At 27.5% G+C, this 18,476-nt stretch overlaps 2 protein-coding genes across 3 annotated transcripts; both read right to left on the reverse strand.

Annotated features, from left to right (window-relative positions):
* Window positions 1–1,065: 1,065 nt before the first annotated feature.
* Window positions 1,066–3,440, reverse strand: LOC112489991 (protein neprosin). Its single transcript, XM_025069268.3, has 7 exons — window positions 3,247–3,440; window positions 3,056–3,142; window positions 2,652–2,879; window positions 2,334–2,489; window positions 1,897–1,947; window positions 1,580–1,726; window positions 1,066–1,446 (listed from the first exon to the last, which is right to left on the reverse strand). The coding sequence occupies exons 1-7, from the start codon at window positions 3,433–3,435 to the stop codon at window positions 1,066–1,068; spliced, it is 1,239 nt and encodes a 412-aa protein (XP_024925036.3). The 5' UTR covers window positions 3,436–3,440.
* Window positions 3,441–6,828: 3,388 nt separating this feature from the next.
* On the reverse strand, window positions 6,829–12,474 carry LOC107429856 (uncharacterized). Of its 2 annotated transcripts, none has more exons than XM_025078703.3 (7): window positions 11,947–12,474; window positions 10,960–11,120; window positions 10,685–10,749; window positions 8,578–10,201; window positions 8,257–8,498; window positions 7,911–8,100; window positions 6,829–7,818 (listed from the first exon to the last, which is right to left on the reverse strand). In XM_025078703.3, exons 2-7 carry the CDS (start codon window positions 11,108–11,110, stop codon window positions 7,253–7,255), a joined length of 2,838 nt encoding a protein of 945 aa, XP_024934471.3. In that variant the 5' UTR covers window positions 11,111–11,120; window positions 11,947–12,474; the 3' UTR covers window positions 6,829–7,252. The 2 variants fall into 2 exon arrangements, with proteins under 2 accessions (XP_024934471.3, XP_015896096.3); XM_016040610.4 differs by having other exon boundaries at window positions 10,960–11,126.
* Between the last annotated feature and the right edge of the window lie 6,002 nt (window positions 12,475–18,476).

Genomic DNA, 18,476 nt, shown 5'->3' on the forward strand with positions numbered 1-18,476 from the left:
TCTTCTTTGGATAACTTTTCCCATTCTTCAACTGTTTCTGCACCTCGAATTACACAAATTGTTGCCAGCATTATAAATATAATTATCTTCTTAAAATCTAAAGCAGTTTGCATTTTTCCCTTAAAAAGGTAGTGAAGATGAAATAAATTTTCTTTTTGACTATGTTGCTGAATTTTAGTACCCATATCATATGTATTTATATATTTATATGATATAAGTCTTGACAATAAGAGTGGGTGTCTCTATTGCGATTTTCCTCCTTGAAAGGGAAGATAGAATTAATTTTGAGGATACATTCAATGCTTTTTCTTTTTATTATTTTTTCATCTTTTTGAGAAGATCATATTTAACTCCTTGTATTATTGCTATATATCATAAATGCTTTTCTGAACATAAAGATATTAATTATGTAAATGCTAATAAGGAAAAAAAGAACAAAAACGCACAGCATTTTAGTTTCTATTGTTTGGTTATGAGATTTATTGAGGTATGAGAATTCGCATTTGAAATCATTATTGGAGAAAACACTATTTGACAATAAAATTGGTATCAAATTGCATATTTCTGTGTTTTGTCAATCCATAAGTTTGAATTATACATTTATAAACTAAGGCAACCTTTTTGGTTTCAATTTTACAACTCAGTTTACTTTAAAAGCGTATAGTTCGAATTTTCCATCACTTGATCAAATAACCGAAAAAAAAAAAAGAAGGAAGGGGGGGGGGGGGAGGGGGAAGAAACAAAGAAAAAGAAAACCCTTACAATGAAAAGAGTAAAATATTTTTCATTTTAATTAATTAAGGGGATCAACCATGAAAATAATTCTAAATGTTAGTTATTGGAGAATGGAATTGTATCAAATCCATCATGATGTTACATAAGAAAAGGGTAATTTACAAAGTCATCTTTGTTCAAAATTTTCCATCTGCATGCTCAAACAGTTTATAATTTGTTTCATGCCTTGTGTTGTAAAAACCTTGTGAGGAAATAGCAAAGTAATTATTATACTAATAAGTCATTGAGTTTTATTATCATAATATTTGGGGGAACAAAATGAAGAAATCCCTACTGAAATGTGCAATTTCCAGGGCCACCAAAGAAAATATAAGCGCCCCAGTTAGGATCCTTAGCCACATTCTTTATAACATCATAACATTGAGGTACATCTGCAAAAGTATCAAGAACATAATACAATGGACTTACAAATTTGTAGAACCTATTTGGCATAATTTGAATGCTATTCACAAATGCTGATATCCCATAACCACCCTCTTTTGGGAAATGACCACTCCCCATTGTAGGGGTAGGATCAGTTATGATGCTGTAAGTGGAGCCAGCCCATGAAATATAATCTGCACCATCAGCCATGGTTGTGAATAGTGCCTTTGGCCAGTAGCCCACATATTCGTTGAAAAATGTCAGCAACCAATTTCCAGTACTATTGTCCTATTTTTTAAAAAAAAAAATTTGAATAAATAGAAACTAACCATCAATATAAACATTATTTATTCAACTGATTCTCTCTCTGTGTTTTCAAAATATCAAAGTAGATTTTATTTTTATTTTTATTTATTTTTACCTGTTGTATACTGACTGCTATATGAAATTGACTACCCTTGTAAGTGGAAACTGGTCGTAAATTAAGCCCCAGGTGTATTTTAGTGCTAACTTGTACAAATCCTGGACAGAGAGTATTGAAGCAGCCAGTTTTTTGGTAACCATCTCCCTTCAGGGTTTTTATCCAAAACCCATATAAAATAATTCGGAGAATATTAGTAAGAGTTAGCCGATTTAATTAGCAAAAGACAATATATATGTATATATATATATATGACAGAGTTTAGTGGTACAAAATTTCAAACTGAATTGTCCAAGAGAATGTAAAATGATACTTACAGTCCAATAGGTATAAAGTCTGCTGCCATCTGGATATAGAGCTTTATTAACCTGTAAGGGTGGAAAAGTTAAAAAAAAAAAAAAAAAAGGACATTATCTTGGCTTTTATATAGGCAATCATCAAAGGCTCAAATTTAGTTTTAAAAAATTTTAAAAAAATACATATATATATATACATATATATATTAAATGCAACCAATTAATATTTGCCAAATCAATATAGATTTTTCTTAAGAACAAAGGTGACAAATAGAAAAATTCCAAATCATAGGACCCCAATTCAAATAACATATGACCCCAAGGGATAAAGCTAGATTGATTTGCCAAATTCTTTTGAAAATTTACAAAAATAGGATATTTTAAACTTTAAATGGAAGCTGAAAATTACACAAAAGAAAAAAAGAGTTAAAATGTTTTGCCAATAAGAGATTACTTACTCCCCACCCAACTTGTACGTTGTTCATTTGCTGTTTAGGGCCCTTTGAAATCGACATGGAAGCAATACTAAATTGATTTACTTTAACACTTGGATTCCAAACATTAATATTTGCTCTTCCCCCAACTACAAAGGCTCTATATGCAACCCCTGCATACTAAAATTCATAAAACAAAAAAGAAAAATGATATAGCAATTTAGTACAGTTTACATATAAAAAAATAAAAATAGAAAGTGATTTTTTGGTTATGCATTTAGGAAGCTTGGCAATTAATCAAAAAATGCTAATTAACATAGTTTTGGTGAAAATTTTACGAACATGATGGCCTCCTTCATCAATTCCTGAGGTGCTGGCATTAGTGTTTGTTGGATGATTAAATCCAATAGACTTTATATGTCTTGCCATTATCAAATCCTTCCTGGTAGCCCTTTTGATAGGCACTGATCCTTGTGGGCAACTTATGTTTCCAAGCATATATTGCAAAGATTTATAGGTTGTCTCGGATTCATGATTTCTTATTCCTTTTGGTATGGTTGTAGGTTTCATCTGTAATATTAATCAAAAGTTAGGGAAAACGCTAATTAAAATAAGTTGCTTAAAAAGTTGTATTAAATTAATCCAATACATAAACTATTTAATCTCAAAAACTAGAATTTTGTTATGATATTTTATTTGAAGAAAATGGGGAAAAAAAAAAAAAAAAAGAGATCATGATAATCGACCTGAATTTTATGATTCTTGAGCATAGGATGATCAAAGGCATGCTGCTTGTAGATATCAACACAATCTATAACATCACCATCTTCAGTCTGTTGAGGGGGGAAAAAGCATGTCAATTTTCACTAGAACAATCTTATATATTATTATTATTATTATGATTATTTTTTACCATATGGTAAGCATGCAACATTACCTGGAAACTCTTAATTGCAGGTTTGTTTATAAGTTTGAGCTGTCTATCCAGATCCAGTTCTTCTTCTTTGGATAGCTTTTCCCATCCTGGAACTGCTTCTGCACATAAAATCACAGAAAATGTTGCAAGCAATATTACTGTAATGTGCTTAGGGTCTAAACCAGCCATAGTCACAAAATCAGTTTGCATTTTGCACTAAAAATTATATATATACTGAAAAGTGGATATATAGTGAGGGGGAAAAAAAGAAAAGAAGGCTTTTTGATCATGTATTCTGTATTTGATCTGAGGTTCAATATTTATATAATTGTAGGAGAAAGTCCTGTGGATAAGAGTGCCAACTGTGTCTATTACAATTTCCCTCCTTGAAAACAGGATATTTATTTGAGAATAAATTCTATGCTTTTTTTGGTTATTGGCCATAAATCCAATGCTAACGTGTAGTAGTAATATTAATCGTTTTTTTTTGGGGTAAATATTAATTGTTATTAATGAAGAAAAGGAATTAGAATCTCCAAAAATGGTTTTATTTGGGTATAAATTCAATACTTTTCTGAGGTATAGACCATAAATCCAATTCTAACCCGCGTCTAGTAATAGTAACTTTTTTTTTTTTTTGGTAAATCTACCGAATAGTAATGATCGTTAATAATGAAGAAAACGAATAAAAAATCCAAGCAGGGTTTGATTTCGAGTATAAATTCAATAGCTCTAAGCCTGCCCAATTAAAGATTATCAATTCATTAAAATTCAACAGAGTCATTTTTGGACATCTAAATAATCAATTTAAAATTAGTAATTTCTTTTTCTTTTTTTTTAAATACTAACAGTCAATTTGCTTTATATATTTTCTTAATATATTTAATTTCCTTAAAAAAAAAAAGTTTCACCCAAAAAAACAATGAATACTCTAATTTTGTTTTTGTATAATACTTGAACTTTTTATATGATATATAATACTTATATGTAACATATATATATATATATATATATATACATCCATATATATATAATGCCCAAGTTAATTTGATTCGTCATAAGCAGCTATTATACAAAACTCATATGTTCTGTTATGAAAAATAAATTTTCTAGTATCTATTTATCTTTTTTTTTTTAACATTTTCTTGACATCTTTTTGTTGATATTTATAATCGTTTTTTAAAAATATTTGAATTTAGAAAAGAGTATTCCTTAAGAAAGTGTCAAAGTTGAGAGGGAAATTGATTATCGGGATATAGTTTTCTAAGAATTTTTTTTTTTTGATCTGTTTGATGAGCAATAAGAAAGTTGGGATTGATAAGTAATTAAATTTAATATTGTATAATAAATTAAAGGTAAATATATATTTTAAAAAAAATTTAAAACTTTCTTTAAAATTCTCAAAATGACACCTGTATAGATGGGAACAACTTTCCCATATATTTTCCTACATTGTTGGGAATCTAATTCTCTGTACCCATACTTTTTTACTTCATAATAAGTATTCAAACAAAATAAAGTAATCACTTTTCCAAGGAAATTAGATTCCCACTAACTTTACCTTTACCCAAACATACCATAATTATAAAAAAACTGAATATGCTCGATGTGCTTAAATTGATTATATGGATGTAGATAAATAATGTGTTAAATAACAATAAATTGGCTATTTTTTATTGGACGAGCCTATAACTAAAAGGGGTAGGCCTATTTTATCAAATAATTTCTTCATATATTCAATGCCAACTAGATATATGTAAAAAATAAAAAATAAATAAATAAAAGGTTTTTTAAGACCTATATGTTAAAGAGGATTAAGCATTAAATGTGACATAAAAATTGACACTGTATTGACTATATTATGTAAAAAAACTATTTATGACTATTAATTAATTATATATTTTATTAACTTTTATTTTTTTTGAAAATTTAAAATTTTTTTTTTTAAATTGTTTTAAAACTTTATGCGATGTTTAATGGAATTTCCAAAAGTAAGTATTTACCTAACAATGTTCAATCCATATCAATTTAGTATTCATTCTAAAGATTATCATTGATTTAAGAGCAAATTTTTTAAAACACTAGCCTATATGACATGTTTATTTTTGTAACCCACATTTTCATTAAAGATGCTCTAAACAAAGCATGTCATATATTGTTCCATCAAATATGGATTCTTTTAGTATAACAAATTAAAATATTTAATTCAAATTAATATGAATTACCTTCAGAAGTTCAGTATTGAATGTATTGACAAAGCTCTGTTTCTACTCTTCAGTGGCCCAAGTAGCCAACAAGTGACCATACCAGATTGTTCATCCATAACAAGTCAGCAAAAAACTTCCTATACTCAAGATTATACTTGGAAAAAAAAAAAAAAAAAAGAGTAAACTTGGGATTATATGATATGAGGATTCTGCATGTGAAATTTCAAGAAAAACTCAAAACAGCTAATTCATATATCCCATCAATCATGCTAAGTTCTTTTGATCATGTTTAGATTCTACTTCAAATATTTGCTCAGTTCCTCTAAGAGTGCCAATTTTGGGTCTTTATTGCAATTTGCATCTTTGAAAAGGAGATAGAATTTCATTATTAATTGCTACAAGGCCATAAATACTTCCACAACATTAAAAAAAAATATATATATATATATATATATATTAAAAAAACTAATTAACAATTTTCTTTGTAAAAACGATGGACACTGGAAAGAAAAGTTTTTTTTTACTATTTTCCAGTAATTCATGCCTAACACTATGTTTGGATTGGAAGGTGGAAAGGAAAAGGAAGGATAAGTTTAACGAGGAAAGGAAAGGAAAATAAAGGAAAAAAATATTTATAATAATTATTTGTTTCGAAAAAGAAAAAGTAAAAAACAATTAATGTAGTTTATATTTTTACAAAAATATCCTAAATATAAAATATCTCAATCAATTAGCTTTTAATTAGTAAGAATAATATTGAAATAATTCAAAAACTTTATTAAACTATTTTTATTTCTTTCCTTTTTCTATCAAATTTGAATAGAAAACTAGAGATCTCTAGATTTTGTAAAAATCTTTTATATCATATAAACGTCTTTTTGACCTTTTAATATGTCTAAGAACTGAACTGAGTTTCAATATTTATATGATTGTATGAGAGAGTGCTGAGAATAAAGAGTGCCAAAATTTGAGTAAAAATTCAGTGCTAACCGTCCAGTAATTTCATTTGTTCTTATAGTCCATAAATGCTTCATGTAGATAAAAATATCAATTCTATGGGGTAAGAAAAAAATAATAATGGGCAAAAGAAATAAAATACACTTAAGTTATACTTTTTATTAGGTAGATACCTAATTTACACTTAAAAAAAAATTACCCTTCACGATAAAATCATTTGGGCATATGGTGATTAAAGAAAAATCTATAATATATCTTGATGAATAATTTAATTTATTTTTTGTACAAACAAAATACAACCACTCTGGGAAGATTATAGTTTTCCAGTCTTTAAGTTGTACAATGATGGTTATGATAATTTAATATTTGTATATTTTTCTCTCTTTATACCTGTAAATCAATGAACACAAATAATCAAGCACAAAATAGACCGACCATATATTAGGGAGAAAGAGGAATAAAGATTGTAAAGGCATGGCATATTCACTGTTCCATCAAATAAGGATTTTTTAGGATAACAAATTAAAAAATTGAATATACAAAGAAAGAAAAGACATTTTTTGCACTATATGTACAGGATGACAAAGCCTATGGATCTGGTTGAATTACCTATGAATATGACAAAGACTATTTCCACTCTTCAGTGGCCCATCTATTGACCAACCAAGATGTTCATCCATAACTAAGCCGAAAGCTTCCTTATACTTTGTCCTTAATCCATGCAATGGTCAAAAACTGGGATTATATGATTTGAGGACTCTGCAGATGAAATTTCAAGAAAACTCAAAAAGCTCAGTTCATATATATATATATATATCCCATCAATCATGCCTAATTTCCTTGACCATTCTTAAGAGTATACTTCAAATTTGCAGCTCAAGAATGGTTTCCATGATCAACTCCTCTAAAGCATCTTCCACTGTCTCAACAACTATGTCTTCAACATCGTTTCGGATATCTAGCCATGTTCCACATCTGGTTAAGTCTTTTACAACGAGCTGCTCCAATGTTATTGGTGATGGCTGTTTGAGCAGGTGCCAATCAATGCACTTTGTAATTTCATGAATCACAAATTTCTCTACTGGAAGTGTTTGGAAATTTGGTTTGGTTAATGACACCCAATGGGAGAATCTAAAATGACTATGATATACCTTTAGAAGAACATCTTTAATACAGTCAATGATGAGCCTGTGAGTATCACAGGACTGGTTAGCCTGAACCTTTGCTGTGTCAAGCAGAGATGATAGGTCAAGCTCTAGAAGTTGATCTGCTTCATGGAACTTTTTTGAGAGCTCATCCCAATTAATGCCAGTCATTTGCAGCAATTCCCTTATGTTGTCAGGGATGGATCCATAATCTAAACAAGTAGCTGAACTGATTTTAGGATTCAATGGTGACATCGAAAGAGCAGAACAACTGTGATCTTCAGCTGCAGAAATGTATTTGGACTAGTTCAGTTGCACATTTAAGTGATGAGGAAAAATGAAATAATTTTGGTAATGCTTTGTACGGAATGTCTACCAGAATTGCACAAAGTGCTTTCAGGGCTTGTCTCATCTGTGAAAAAAGGCTCAAGAACAGAAATTGGACTTGACTGATGTCTTCTATCTTCAATTGTATCAGGATCCGGCACAGTCTCAATGCTTGAAGGGGTTGATGAAGAAACATCATCAACTGAAGAGGTTGATGGTTGATCATCAAAAGACGAATCCTGAACAAGGTTGAAATTCTTGGTGGGATAAAATTCAATAAAGCAAATGATCTAGCAATTCTAAACTGGAAAAAGAAGGTTGACAAGTAGTAAAAAAAAAAAGAAGCCATTCATATCTGACTTGAGAAAGAGGCTAATCTATAAGAGACATTTTACCTGTTTGAAGCACCTAAAATGTTCATATTCTTCATTTGAACTAGCTGTATGTATAATGTCATTTGCATCTGCAGTATAGGTATCGCCTATGCTATCACATTTGGACATCCCTCCTAAAGGATTAGCTTCTCCTCCATGGAAGGTACTGATCTTGTCTGTACCATCTGGTTCAGCAGGCACTTCCATAGGATTTCTCTCTTCTGGGTGTATGGTACCAATAGCTTCAAGAATCTTCACACAGCCTACAGAATTTTGATCAATTGATTAAATAAAAGAGTACATAAGAGAATAATGAAGGTTGAATTTTTAGTATAACAGTACCTTTAAAGCCTGAATCAACTTCAATAACTTTGGTTGGGGCACAACTAGTCTCTGAAATATTTGACTTTGTGTCGAAAAGTTGCAATTGATTGTTCGGTTTCTTATTATCAGGAGGAGCCTCTTTGTGCTGCTTCAATGAACTTGAATACCTTTCTTTCTGTTCTTTCTGAAATTTCCATTTATTCTCATAAACAAGTTGGCAGCTTCTATATGGAACGAATCTCATGTCTTCCATAATAGAGCCATGTTCACTGTCTCTCACAGGACTTGGTATACGGAAGAAGTCAGTTTTCCTCTGCCAGGTTTTTGGTGTCTGACTTTGGGAAAAAGTATGACCCATAGATTTAGTTTTTAACACTTCAGAGGGGTGTTTCAGGGCCTCCAGGTCCATGTCAGATTCACTTTTCTTATAATGGCTAAAAACCATCAAGTTTGAGCTTCTAAAGCTACTTTGGCTACTTGAAGCCGTTTCATGTCCAGTGCTTGATTTGAAACCTTCCAACTTGTCAATCTTGTCCCTTTTCCAAATATCATTAGAAGACTTTGCCATTTCACCATTATCGACATGCATGATAGTTGGAGAATTTAGCCTTGTGATTTCCCTTCCTTTACCTTTATGACCATCTTCAAATCTCTTGCATTCATAGGGAGATCTATTGTTCATAACATTGGTTGATAACAATTGCTGATCTTTTTTGCTTACCCCCATAGCATGTCTCAATTTCCTTGTTACACGCCCAAAAGGAAAATATGTAATTCTAACATTTTTTGCACTTTCTTCCAAGCTATTGTAAGACTGTAGAGAGGTGCAACGATTTGTTTCACCAGCAGAGTTTTGAATGGTTGTTAAGTCAGGCTTCAAAACTGTTATTCTTTCTGAAAGTTGGGGATCATTTCTTCCCTTCAACTGGAAATTATCAGAAGCCTTCGACTTTTCTGTACGGGCAGGTTCTTCATATTGCCTTGCACAATCTGTCTGATGATATTCTGATATTTTGGCTTCAGAAAAAGATTTTCTCTGCTGCTTTGTTGTTTGAGAATCCTTCAAATTCTGAATGTGTTTCACTAAAAGAGAATTTGGGTCCTGTAAGAGTTTCGTAAATAGCTCCTTGTTCTTATTCAAAATCTGCAATGCATCTAATAGTTGTTTAGACTGTTGGTTTACTCCATTACTGCTTAGGTACTTTCCATCAATGAATTTCTGATTCACAACTGCCTCAGCTGCATCTTTCATCTGTACTAACTCAAGATTATTAACCTGGCTGTGAGCAACAAAATCGACATTTCTACAACCAAAGCCTCTCCGCTTTTTAGGACGCGACTGTTTGAAGGATATTTCTTTCGTTGCAGCCGAGTCAATCTTATGTGAAGATCTATCCATTGAATTTGGTTGAGAAGGTTGCTTATGCCTCTCTGCCTCTGCCTGACCATGAAGAGTTACATGACAAGGTCTCTGACAATTTTTTCTTGCCTTTCCATTGTTTTTTGGTAATTGACAAGTACCTTTAGAAGAAGACTGCATATCAGGATCAACTAAGTTTATCTGCTGCATGGTGGAAATCTCATCCCCCTTTAGTTTCTTTTTGTTTTGAATATCGGGATCAAGTAAGCTTTTGCTTTTGTCCTGAAATTGTTATAAGTTGCCACTTAAAGAATATGCAGAAGAAGAATAAGAAGAAGAGTAGAATCTGTTTTGGAAATTAAAGGTTACAAATTTAAAAGGTTCAAATGGAAGATTGAAAATCAAGCAACTGTTTTCTTTGAGAAACAAAAGACACTTTCACTTGATTAACTAGGAAAAACTGAAAACGGAAAAGGGAATTAAGAAACAAGTGATGCTGAGTGAGTGAATATATAAATCTAACAAACAAAGAAAAAGCTAGAATGTTATATAAATTTGACAAATTGTCTTGAGTGGATGTGATGTGGTTTCCTCGATGCTTCAGAGAGCTGATTATCAATTTCTTTAATTTCTAATTCATGGATGCTCCTTAATCCTTATTCTTAGTTGCACTAATTTATCAATAAAAGGGAATTTATTTGAATAAAGATTACTCAATAAATTGTGAACCAACTTTATTCATGAAATTATGTTCGTGAAACTTACATCAATGCCTTGGCATTTCCCCTCCAATTTGTCAAGCAAATCATGTCTCTTAAGATTTCTTTCACCTGCAGAAGTTTTAAATCTATCAATCTTAATAATAATAATGAAATCAGCATATATAAAAGATATTCATGCAAACAGAGAATCATAATAACAAAATAAGATTTTTCTTCAAGATGAAAAAGATTGTCAAAAGCAATATTGTTGGCTTTACAACGTAGCATTAGTTCCTTAACTGTTCTACCAGAACTTCATTAACATTCTATAGAACTTACCAACAACATGTTTCTTTAAACCCTTTCTATACGAAATCAGTTTCTTATCAGATCGACCTTGGCGAAAGTCAAAGAGGCTGTATAAACCCCACATACAACCCGACTTCTTTTTTGATACCACAGGGCTTTTTGGTGGAGTTAGCCTTGTCATATTGAGCACTCTGCAGCTACCAGAACAAACTTCAGCATAAGAATGAACAAAGAGAAACAAGAGAATTAACAGCTAAATGACACAAAAATCAAACAGGGTTTGGAAAAGTAGCGTCAAATATCAAATGTGAGACAGATTATATAAATAAAATTTCAATAGTCAACACTTATTGGAGTAGATACCTAATGATGCTCTACAATCAACAACCACAAATAAAATAAGACAGAAAATAAAACAAAAATAATAATAATAATAATAATAATAATGGTTTAGAAAAACTAAGATTTGTGCAGAAGAGAAAGGTTGGTCAGTGTAAGAGACAAATTTCTGTTATGCAGGCACTAAATTACATGCACATAAGAACAAAAATAGAAAAAAGAGTACCAAATCTTAAAATTTTTTGAATTCAAAAAGGTCATCTTTTTCGTACCAAATAAGATTCTTTTCTTTTTCTCTAAAAGACAAATTAAGCTACCATCTGAAAGTGATTCATGGCCTTTAGTATTGCAATATAGAACTCAAGTCAAATTTACTCAGCTAGCCCAATAAACATTTATACTTACCCTATAAACTTTTAAGAAAATATTTCAGCCTAAGATAACAGACAAAATAATTTGCTTAATTAAAGGGCCCCAAAAAAAAAAAAAAAAAAAGAAGTGACCCAGAATTTGTTTTCTGGTGTTAGCTGAACTTTTAGCAGCTATAGTTGAAAATGAGATTAGGTGGATGAAGAAATGGCCTAAATTTCGTAAAACCAAACCATTTTATGTTTCCTTTGTTTCTGTTTGGTTTGCAAGATTTTCAATGTTGAAACACAAAAACATAGAGGGGGATACCTGATATGATATCTCTAGTGCTCTTCTTTGCAATAGAAAGAAGCTTAGCTTTTTTGCTTGGAGACTGTATAGAACAACCTCAAGATGAGAGGAAGAAAAAGAAGAAGAAGAAGAAGAGATGGAAAAGGGCATTAATGGAGAAGAAAGTGGAAATGAAAGCCATAAAAGGAGGAGAATAATTCAGAAAGTGAGTGAAAGAGATTGGGGGGCCAAAAAAAAAAAAAAAGGGTATTTATGGTTGAGAAAGAGTGGTAATTAAATAGCTAGCAAGAGACACAGAGGTTAAGGAGGAAGAAAGCTTTCAAGTGAAGCAAAAAATTTAGTTTAGTTGCTTTCCCACCTCTCTCTTTCTGTGCTTTCCCATCTCTTTCTTTCTCAGCTTTCCCATTCAACCATCATCATCTCATCAGTCCTCATCTCTCTCTCTCTCTTCACGTTCCCTCAATCCAAAGAAAATATCTGTCTTTTACGCTCTCAAACTTTCTTCAATACAAATTGACAATATAATATGTATTGTTATGCTACGGTGAATTTGCATGTTGGGAATTTTCATTACATATAATTTATGTAAAAATTAATTATTTTTTAGAGAGAAATTGAGTATGTTCGTTATAGCGAAATTACACACAGCATGTATACATACAACTTTGTTATAAAGAGTGTTTATCTACCCCCACAAGGTACATTTAATGTTACATAACAAATGTTATGGAAAGCCACTTTCGAATATGTTACTTGATGTTAAATGTTATTAGAGTAAAATTATATATATATATATATATATATATTTACACATAAGCAATATATTCACATATTACAGTTTTATTTTAGGACTTCTTCTATCAACAATTGTTAGGGTATTTATTTTTGAAAAAAATTAAATGGTATTTGAAAAAAAAAATAATTATATAGATTTAATGAATTACTAAAATATTTTTAAATTTTAACCATTCATTGAAACAATCTAAATCTAATGATTAATTAAAGAGTTACGGAGGAGGATAAACAATCAAAATGAACCAATATAAATTTGTATATATATATATATATATATATATTGTATATTTTTGAATGAGCTTGTGTATATTATATGTATGTATATTATTAACAAAAAATATTAGTTAATAATATTTTATATATAGATATGCCCAAAATTTATGCGTGATCAAAAACGCTATGTATAAACATATATATTTATTTGTATCATCTTCTAAATGTTAATATAATATATAGTTTTTGATATCAAAGTTTCAGGAGCAGATCATAGAAAATATATAGTGGAGCGATTATTTAATTTTACTCTAACATTAATAATTAAGTGGAAAAAGAAAAACTGTAAAAGAAAAAAATGGAGAGGGACATTTTATGGCTGAATATATGCAATTATGGGAGTTTGTTGAAGGGTTTGTGGTTGGGCAAAGAAAATTGACAAAAAACACTTGAAGTGGGGGAGATCTTTGTCAAATAGCTGTAAATGCCAAACCCAGAACCTGTATTTCTATTGGTACTGGTTGGGTGTCAGATTTTTATCTGAAATTTTTTGAATTTTCTTGTCCGAACTCTATCCATATGCATCTTCAACATTTAATATCTCTCTCGCACTTCTATTGACCATGGAAACTTTTTTTCTTTTTTTCTTTTTTTTTTTTTTTTTTACTGCCTGGCTTATTGTTTGGGATGCCTCTTAATTACTTTGGTTCAACCTAAAAAAATAGTTGGTAGAAATATCCATTTCTTTTGGTAAGATAAAATTATCTATATAATATAAAAAATAAAAAAAAAAGACCGTATGCACAACGTGTTTTTTAAAATTCCTTCCAAAACAATTTTTTTATTTTATTTATAATGTATTTATTTATTTGTTATTTTACCTTTTATGTTTATACCTAAATATTATAAAATTAATTTTTAATATAATAATCAAATAATTAATAAAATGATATATGTTAATAATTTTGAAATAAATTTAAAATAAATAAAATATTTAATTTTATTTTATTTATCAAATAAGTCAAATATCTAAAACACATTTGCATATATATAGTTTCCTTAATTAAATATATTTTAAATATTTTTATATATACAAATATAGTTACATGAAAATTAATAAAAATATCTTTTATTTAGATATAAAAATATAATATCATAAATAATAATTGTTAAACATAGTAAAATAAGATTTATTTTGAAAACAAATTATTTGAACTTATTTTATTATCAATTAATATATATTTTTATTATTATATTAGATAGACGGCCGAGGAAGATCAGATTTTGATTAAGTATATTTGGACCAATAGGAAAGATCTTGAAAATCATTATCCAAGAATGCAAATATTGCCCTTTTTAAATTATATATATTTTTATTCTTATTATTATAATATTATATTATATTATATATATAATATATAAAAGAATAAGAATCCAGTGTTATCGTAATGTTTTTTTAAATTTTCTTTAAAATTATCAATAAAATAAACTATCAATTTTTTTTTTTACTATTATTTATAATTTTGTTAAAATATTAATCAACACCAAATTGAAGAGCTATTTAAAGCATGAGATTTTTTTACCTTTTATGGATGTATCCAAAAATATATAAAATCTATTATTATAACCATTATATATATATATATATGAGACATAGAGTATTTATATATATATAATAGATTTGGATGTGAATTGAAAGAATTGATTGAAAGAGTATGATATTTTTACCTTCTATTGGTTGTACCCAAAAATATATATTTTATTATTATAATATTATATATGTCATAAAGTGCATTTGCATATATATGGTTCTCTTAGTCAAATGTATTTTAAATATTTTTATATATACAAGTGTGATTATATGATAATTAATAAACATATTTCTTTATTTGGACACAAAAAATTTTCATAAATAATATAATTTTATTTTATCAATAAAAAAATTTGAGATATCATTTTTAGAATAAAATTGTTAAACATTACAAAGTGAGATTTATATTCAAAACAAATTATTTGATTTTATTTTATTTACGAAATAAGTTAAATACATTTAATTATAAATTACTAAGTGTCACGTTTCAGTTATTTAAAATTTCAATGTTTAATATTTTAATGATTTTTATTTTTTTATATTTCTATTTTAGTTATTAAAGTTATTGAAGTTTTTTGTTTTATTGATTTTTGAAAATCGAGAGCTATATAAGAAAACCAAGAGCTGTATGAGAAAAAATGTTTTTGGGGGGCTTCAATTGAAACCAGCTAGCTGATGGAAAAAATTGATTGGTTTTATGATTTATGTTTTTGGTTTTTTTTTATAATTATTTTATTATTATTATTATTTTTTTTTTCTCGGGGAATTGCTGAAAGGAATGTTAGTGTGCATCTCCTCTCATGTCTCAATTGAAGCCTGAAGGGTAGGAGAGTGATTATGTGTTTAAAATGAGGGTAATTTGGAGAAACAATTTAAGTATTTTATTATTATTTTTTAAAATAATTTTTAAATGTTTAATTAGAGATTTATTTCCCAAAAAAAAATGTTTAATTAGAGACTTGGAGTTGTTAGAAAAAATAAAATATCTAATTAGAGAAAAGAAATAAACACTGAAATAATTTTTTTAAACTTATAAGATAATTTTTATAATCTTAAAGTAATAATGGTATTTATCTTCTTTTTGGTTTTCCCCTTCTTTTACTTCCTTTTCTTTATAGTTTTGGTAGAAAAAGATGGAGGCACACTATATGCGACATTAATCAAACCAATTGTAGTTGTCATTGAAAAATAAAAAATAAAAAAAATAAAAAGCATTTTTAGTTGTTAGTAAGTTTGGTTGAAATTAGTTTTAAATATTTTTTTTTTAAATTTAAATTAGATTTATAAATTGAAATATATATAATGTATAAAAATAGAATAGTCAATATTACGTATTATTATAATGTTTATAGAGATGACATCATCAAGTAATCAGGGCAATGGGCTATATGCAGCCTAGATCATTAATAACCTTGGCATTTTTATCTAATTCTTAAATTACTCTCTCACTTCTATTTTAAACCTTTCATATTTCCGTAGAACTTATGTTTTTAGTTTTTTTAAATTTATCAGTTATACAATGACAATCGGTGGTTTTCTCAAATGGATCTCTTTAATTTTATAATCAAAACATATCTAAAAAGATAGTTATAATAAAAATTATTTTGAAAAACAATAATCTATATATTAATATTTTTAATGTTTTATTATTTTTATTTTGTTGGTAGATAATAAGATTTTATATACAATAATTAATAATAAAATAGATCTTCTAATTTATATAATTTATATATTAATATCTTTATTCCTTTATTACATTTATTTAATTTTAAAATAATAAATTATCTTACAACGTAAAATATATGTAAATAATAATAATAATAATAATAATAATAAAGATAATTATATTATATTATAATGATTTAATATAGAAAAATTATTTATTTATAAAGAATAAAAAAAGATAGTCTAAATAAAAAAATATTAAAATAGATTTATAATCTCTTTATTAATATCTTTGTTAGGTTATTATATTTATTTTATTATAATTAATAATTACATTCCATACATTAATACATATACATATATAAATGTGCAATAAATGAAATTTCAATATCATAATATATAGATTTCAATAATAAAATTAAACTCCTTATTTGATCTTAATAAGATATATCTAATCATAAATAAATTATCTTATAAGGTTATATGGTAAATAATAATGGTAATAATAATAACAATAATAAATATAATTAAATTATATTATAATGATTTAATATAGGTAAATTAATTATTTCCAATATCATAATATATAAATTTCAATATCATAATATAATTAATTATTTGAAATGAATAATGACGATTCAATATTATATATATATATATATATTCCAATAAGAAAAGTGATCTCTTTATTTAATCTTCTTAAAAGATAGCTGGTGACCATACATGGTCAAATTTCATGTTAATTCAAATAATGGAAAAAAAAAATTTAATTTGAAATAATTGTTTAATTTTAGAAATTGAGAAAAATTTACATTTATTATTCAGAACAATATTTGTATCCTTATAAAATTTAAAGGTCTTCACTTATAAATAAGTAATGAAGCAAGTAGTATTTAACTCCTAATCAATTAAACATATAACTATTAAATAATATTTTTTTTTAATTTCAATTTTTATTATAATAAAAATTATATTGTTAATTAATTTGATTCGATTTGAATATAATTAATTTTTAAAATTATCTATTGTAGTTGTGCATTATAGGGGATCAATACTAGTATATATATTAATTTAACAATTATCTCAAAATCTATGTAAAGATTATAGACTATAATATAAAATTGTGAATGAATTGGAGCTTTACACACCACAGACTGATTCCTTGACATCATATCGGTTGTGTATGATTGTTCCTTTTGGTTATCACAACACACCCTTATTAGCTATAAAAAAAATTTTTTTAAAAAAAAAAAATAAAAAAGGCCTAGCTACCAATGCACGTCTCTTAGGAAAAATTGGAAACGACACAAAATGTATATATATATGTGTGTGTGTGTGTGTGTGTGTGTGTGTGTGTGCGTATTTTGGACAAGAGAAGATTGTCAATATTCCTTTTTCAGTCATATTAAAGTTCAGGTCCACATTATTTTTATACCCAGTAAAACTAATGTCCCAAAAAATCAAAAAGGAGAGCCTTATTATATATTATAATATACATAAATGGATTTTTTTTTTTTTTTTTTTTTGCTAAAACAATACATAAATTGTCCCAGTTCCGGTATTTATGGATATGAAGTTGAAGGCAATACACAAAGAAAGAATTATTGAATGATTGAAATGCACCACTTATTTCATATTCCTACAACATAAATAAATTAATTAATGGTTTCGTTTTTTTCTTTTTTTATGAATATTAATTAATGGTTTCGTACTAAAGTAGACAGCTAACTTCATACATAAATTTTCCCACTTGGTTTATACAGTCGTCTTTCAAAATGGTAGGACTACATTATCCCACCACAATTAATATCACATGTACATATTTACCTATTCATAATTATATTTCGTATATATTTTTCTCAGCCAAAAAAAAAATATATATATATATATATTTCGTATATATTTACCTTTTTGAAAAAACCCAAAGATGTACTTTTTGAATATAATCTAATGTTAAAACCACTATTATCACATCGTAAAATCTTGATTTTTTTATAAATTAGGATAGAAAGCAAATAGGTTAGAATAGTATCATGATATATTTGGATTGCATTGTATATATATTTGGTAAAAATGTTGGAAATAAAGCTTTGAAAATCTTATTATTGTTATTATTATTTTTATTATTACAACATAAATTTTACAATTAAAATTATAATTTTATTATAAGAGTTACTTATTTATTTGTGGTTATAATTTTATTTTAATACAATTTATAATAAAACTAGCCGTTAGACCATAAAATATGTTTTATGGCATTAAATACATTTATATTAAATAAAGA

Source organism: Ziziphus jujuba, chromosome 6 (assembly GCF_031755915.1).
Source record: "Ziziphus jujuba cultivar Dongzao chromosome 6, ASM3175591v1".
Taxonomy (NCBI): domain Eukaryota; kingdom Viridiplantae; phylum Streptophyta; class Magnoliopsida; order Rosales; family Rhamnaceae; genus Ziziphus; species Ziziphus jujuba.

What these genes read in the sequence shown, in the direction of transcription:
- LOC112489991 (XM_025069268.3), bottom strand. Translation starts at nt 3,435, where the DNA reads ATGCAAACTGATTTTGTGACTATGGCTGGTTTAGACCCTAAGCACATT. An exon ending in TTGATGAAGGAGGCCATCAT is followed by an intron (nt 2,490 to 2,651) that starts GTTCGTAAAATT and finishes TATGAATTTTAG; the next exon opens with TATGCAGGGGTTGCATATAG. An exon ending in GACTTTATACCTATTGGACT is followed by an intron (nt 1,727 to 1,896) that starts GTAAGTATCATT and finishes AAAACCCTGAAG; the next exon opens with GGAGATGGTTACCAAAAAAC.
- LOC107429856 (XM_025078703.3), bottom strand. Translation starts at nt 11,110, where the DNA reads ATGACAAGGCTAACTCCACCAAAAAGCCCTGTGGTATCAAAAAAGAAG. An exon ending in TTTAAAGAAACATGTTGTTG is followed by an intron (nt 10,750 to 10,959) that starts GTAAGTTCTATA and finishes AAACTTCTGCAG; the next exon opens with GTGAAAGAAATCTTAAGAGA. An exon ending in GGAAATGCCAAGGCATTGAT is followed by an intron (nt 10,202 to 10,684) that starts GTAAGTTTCACG and finishes TAACAATTTCAG; the next exon opens with GACAAAAGCAAAAGCTTACT.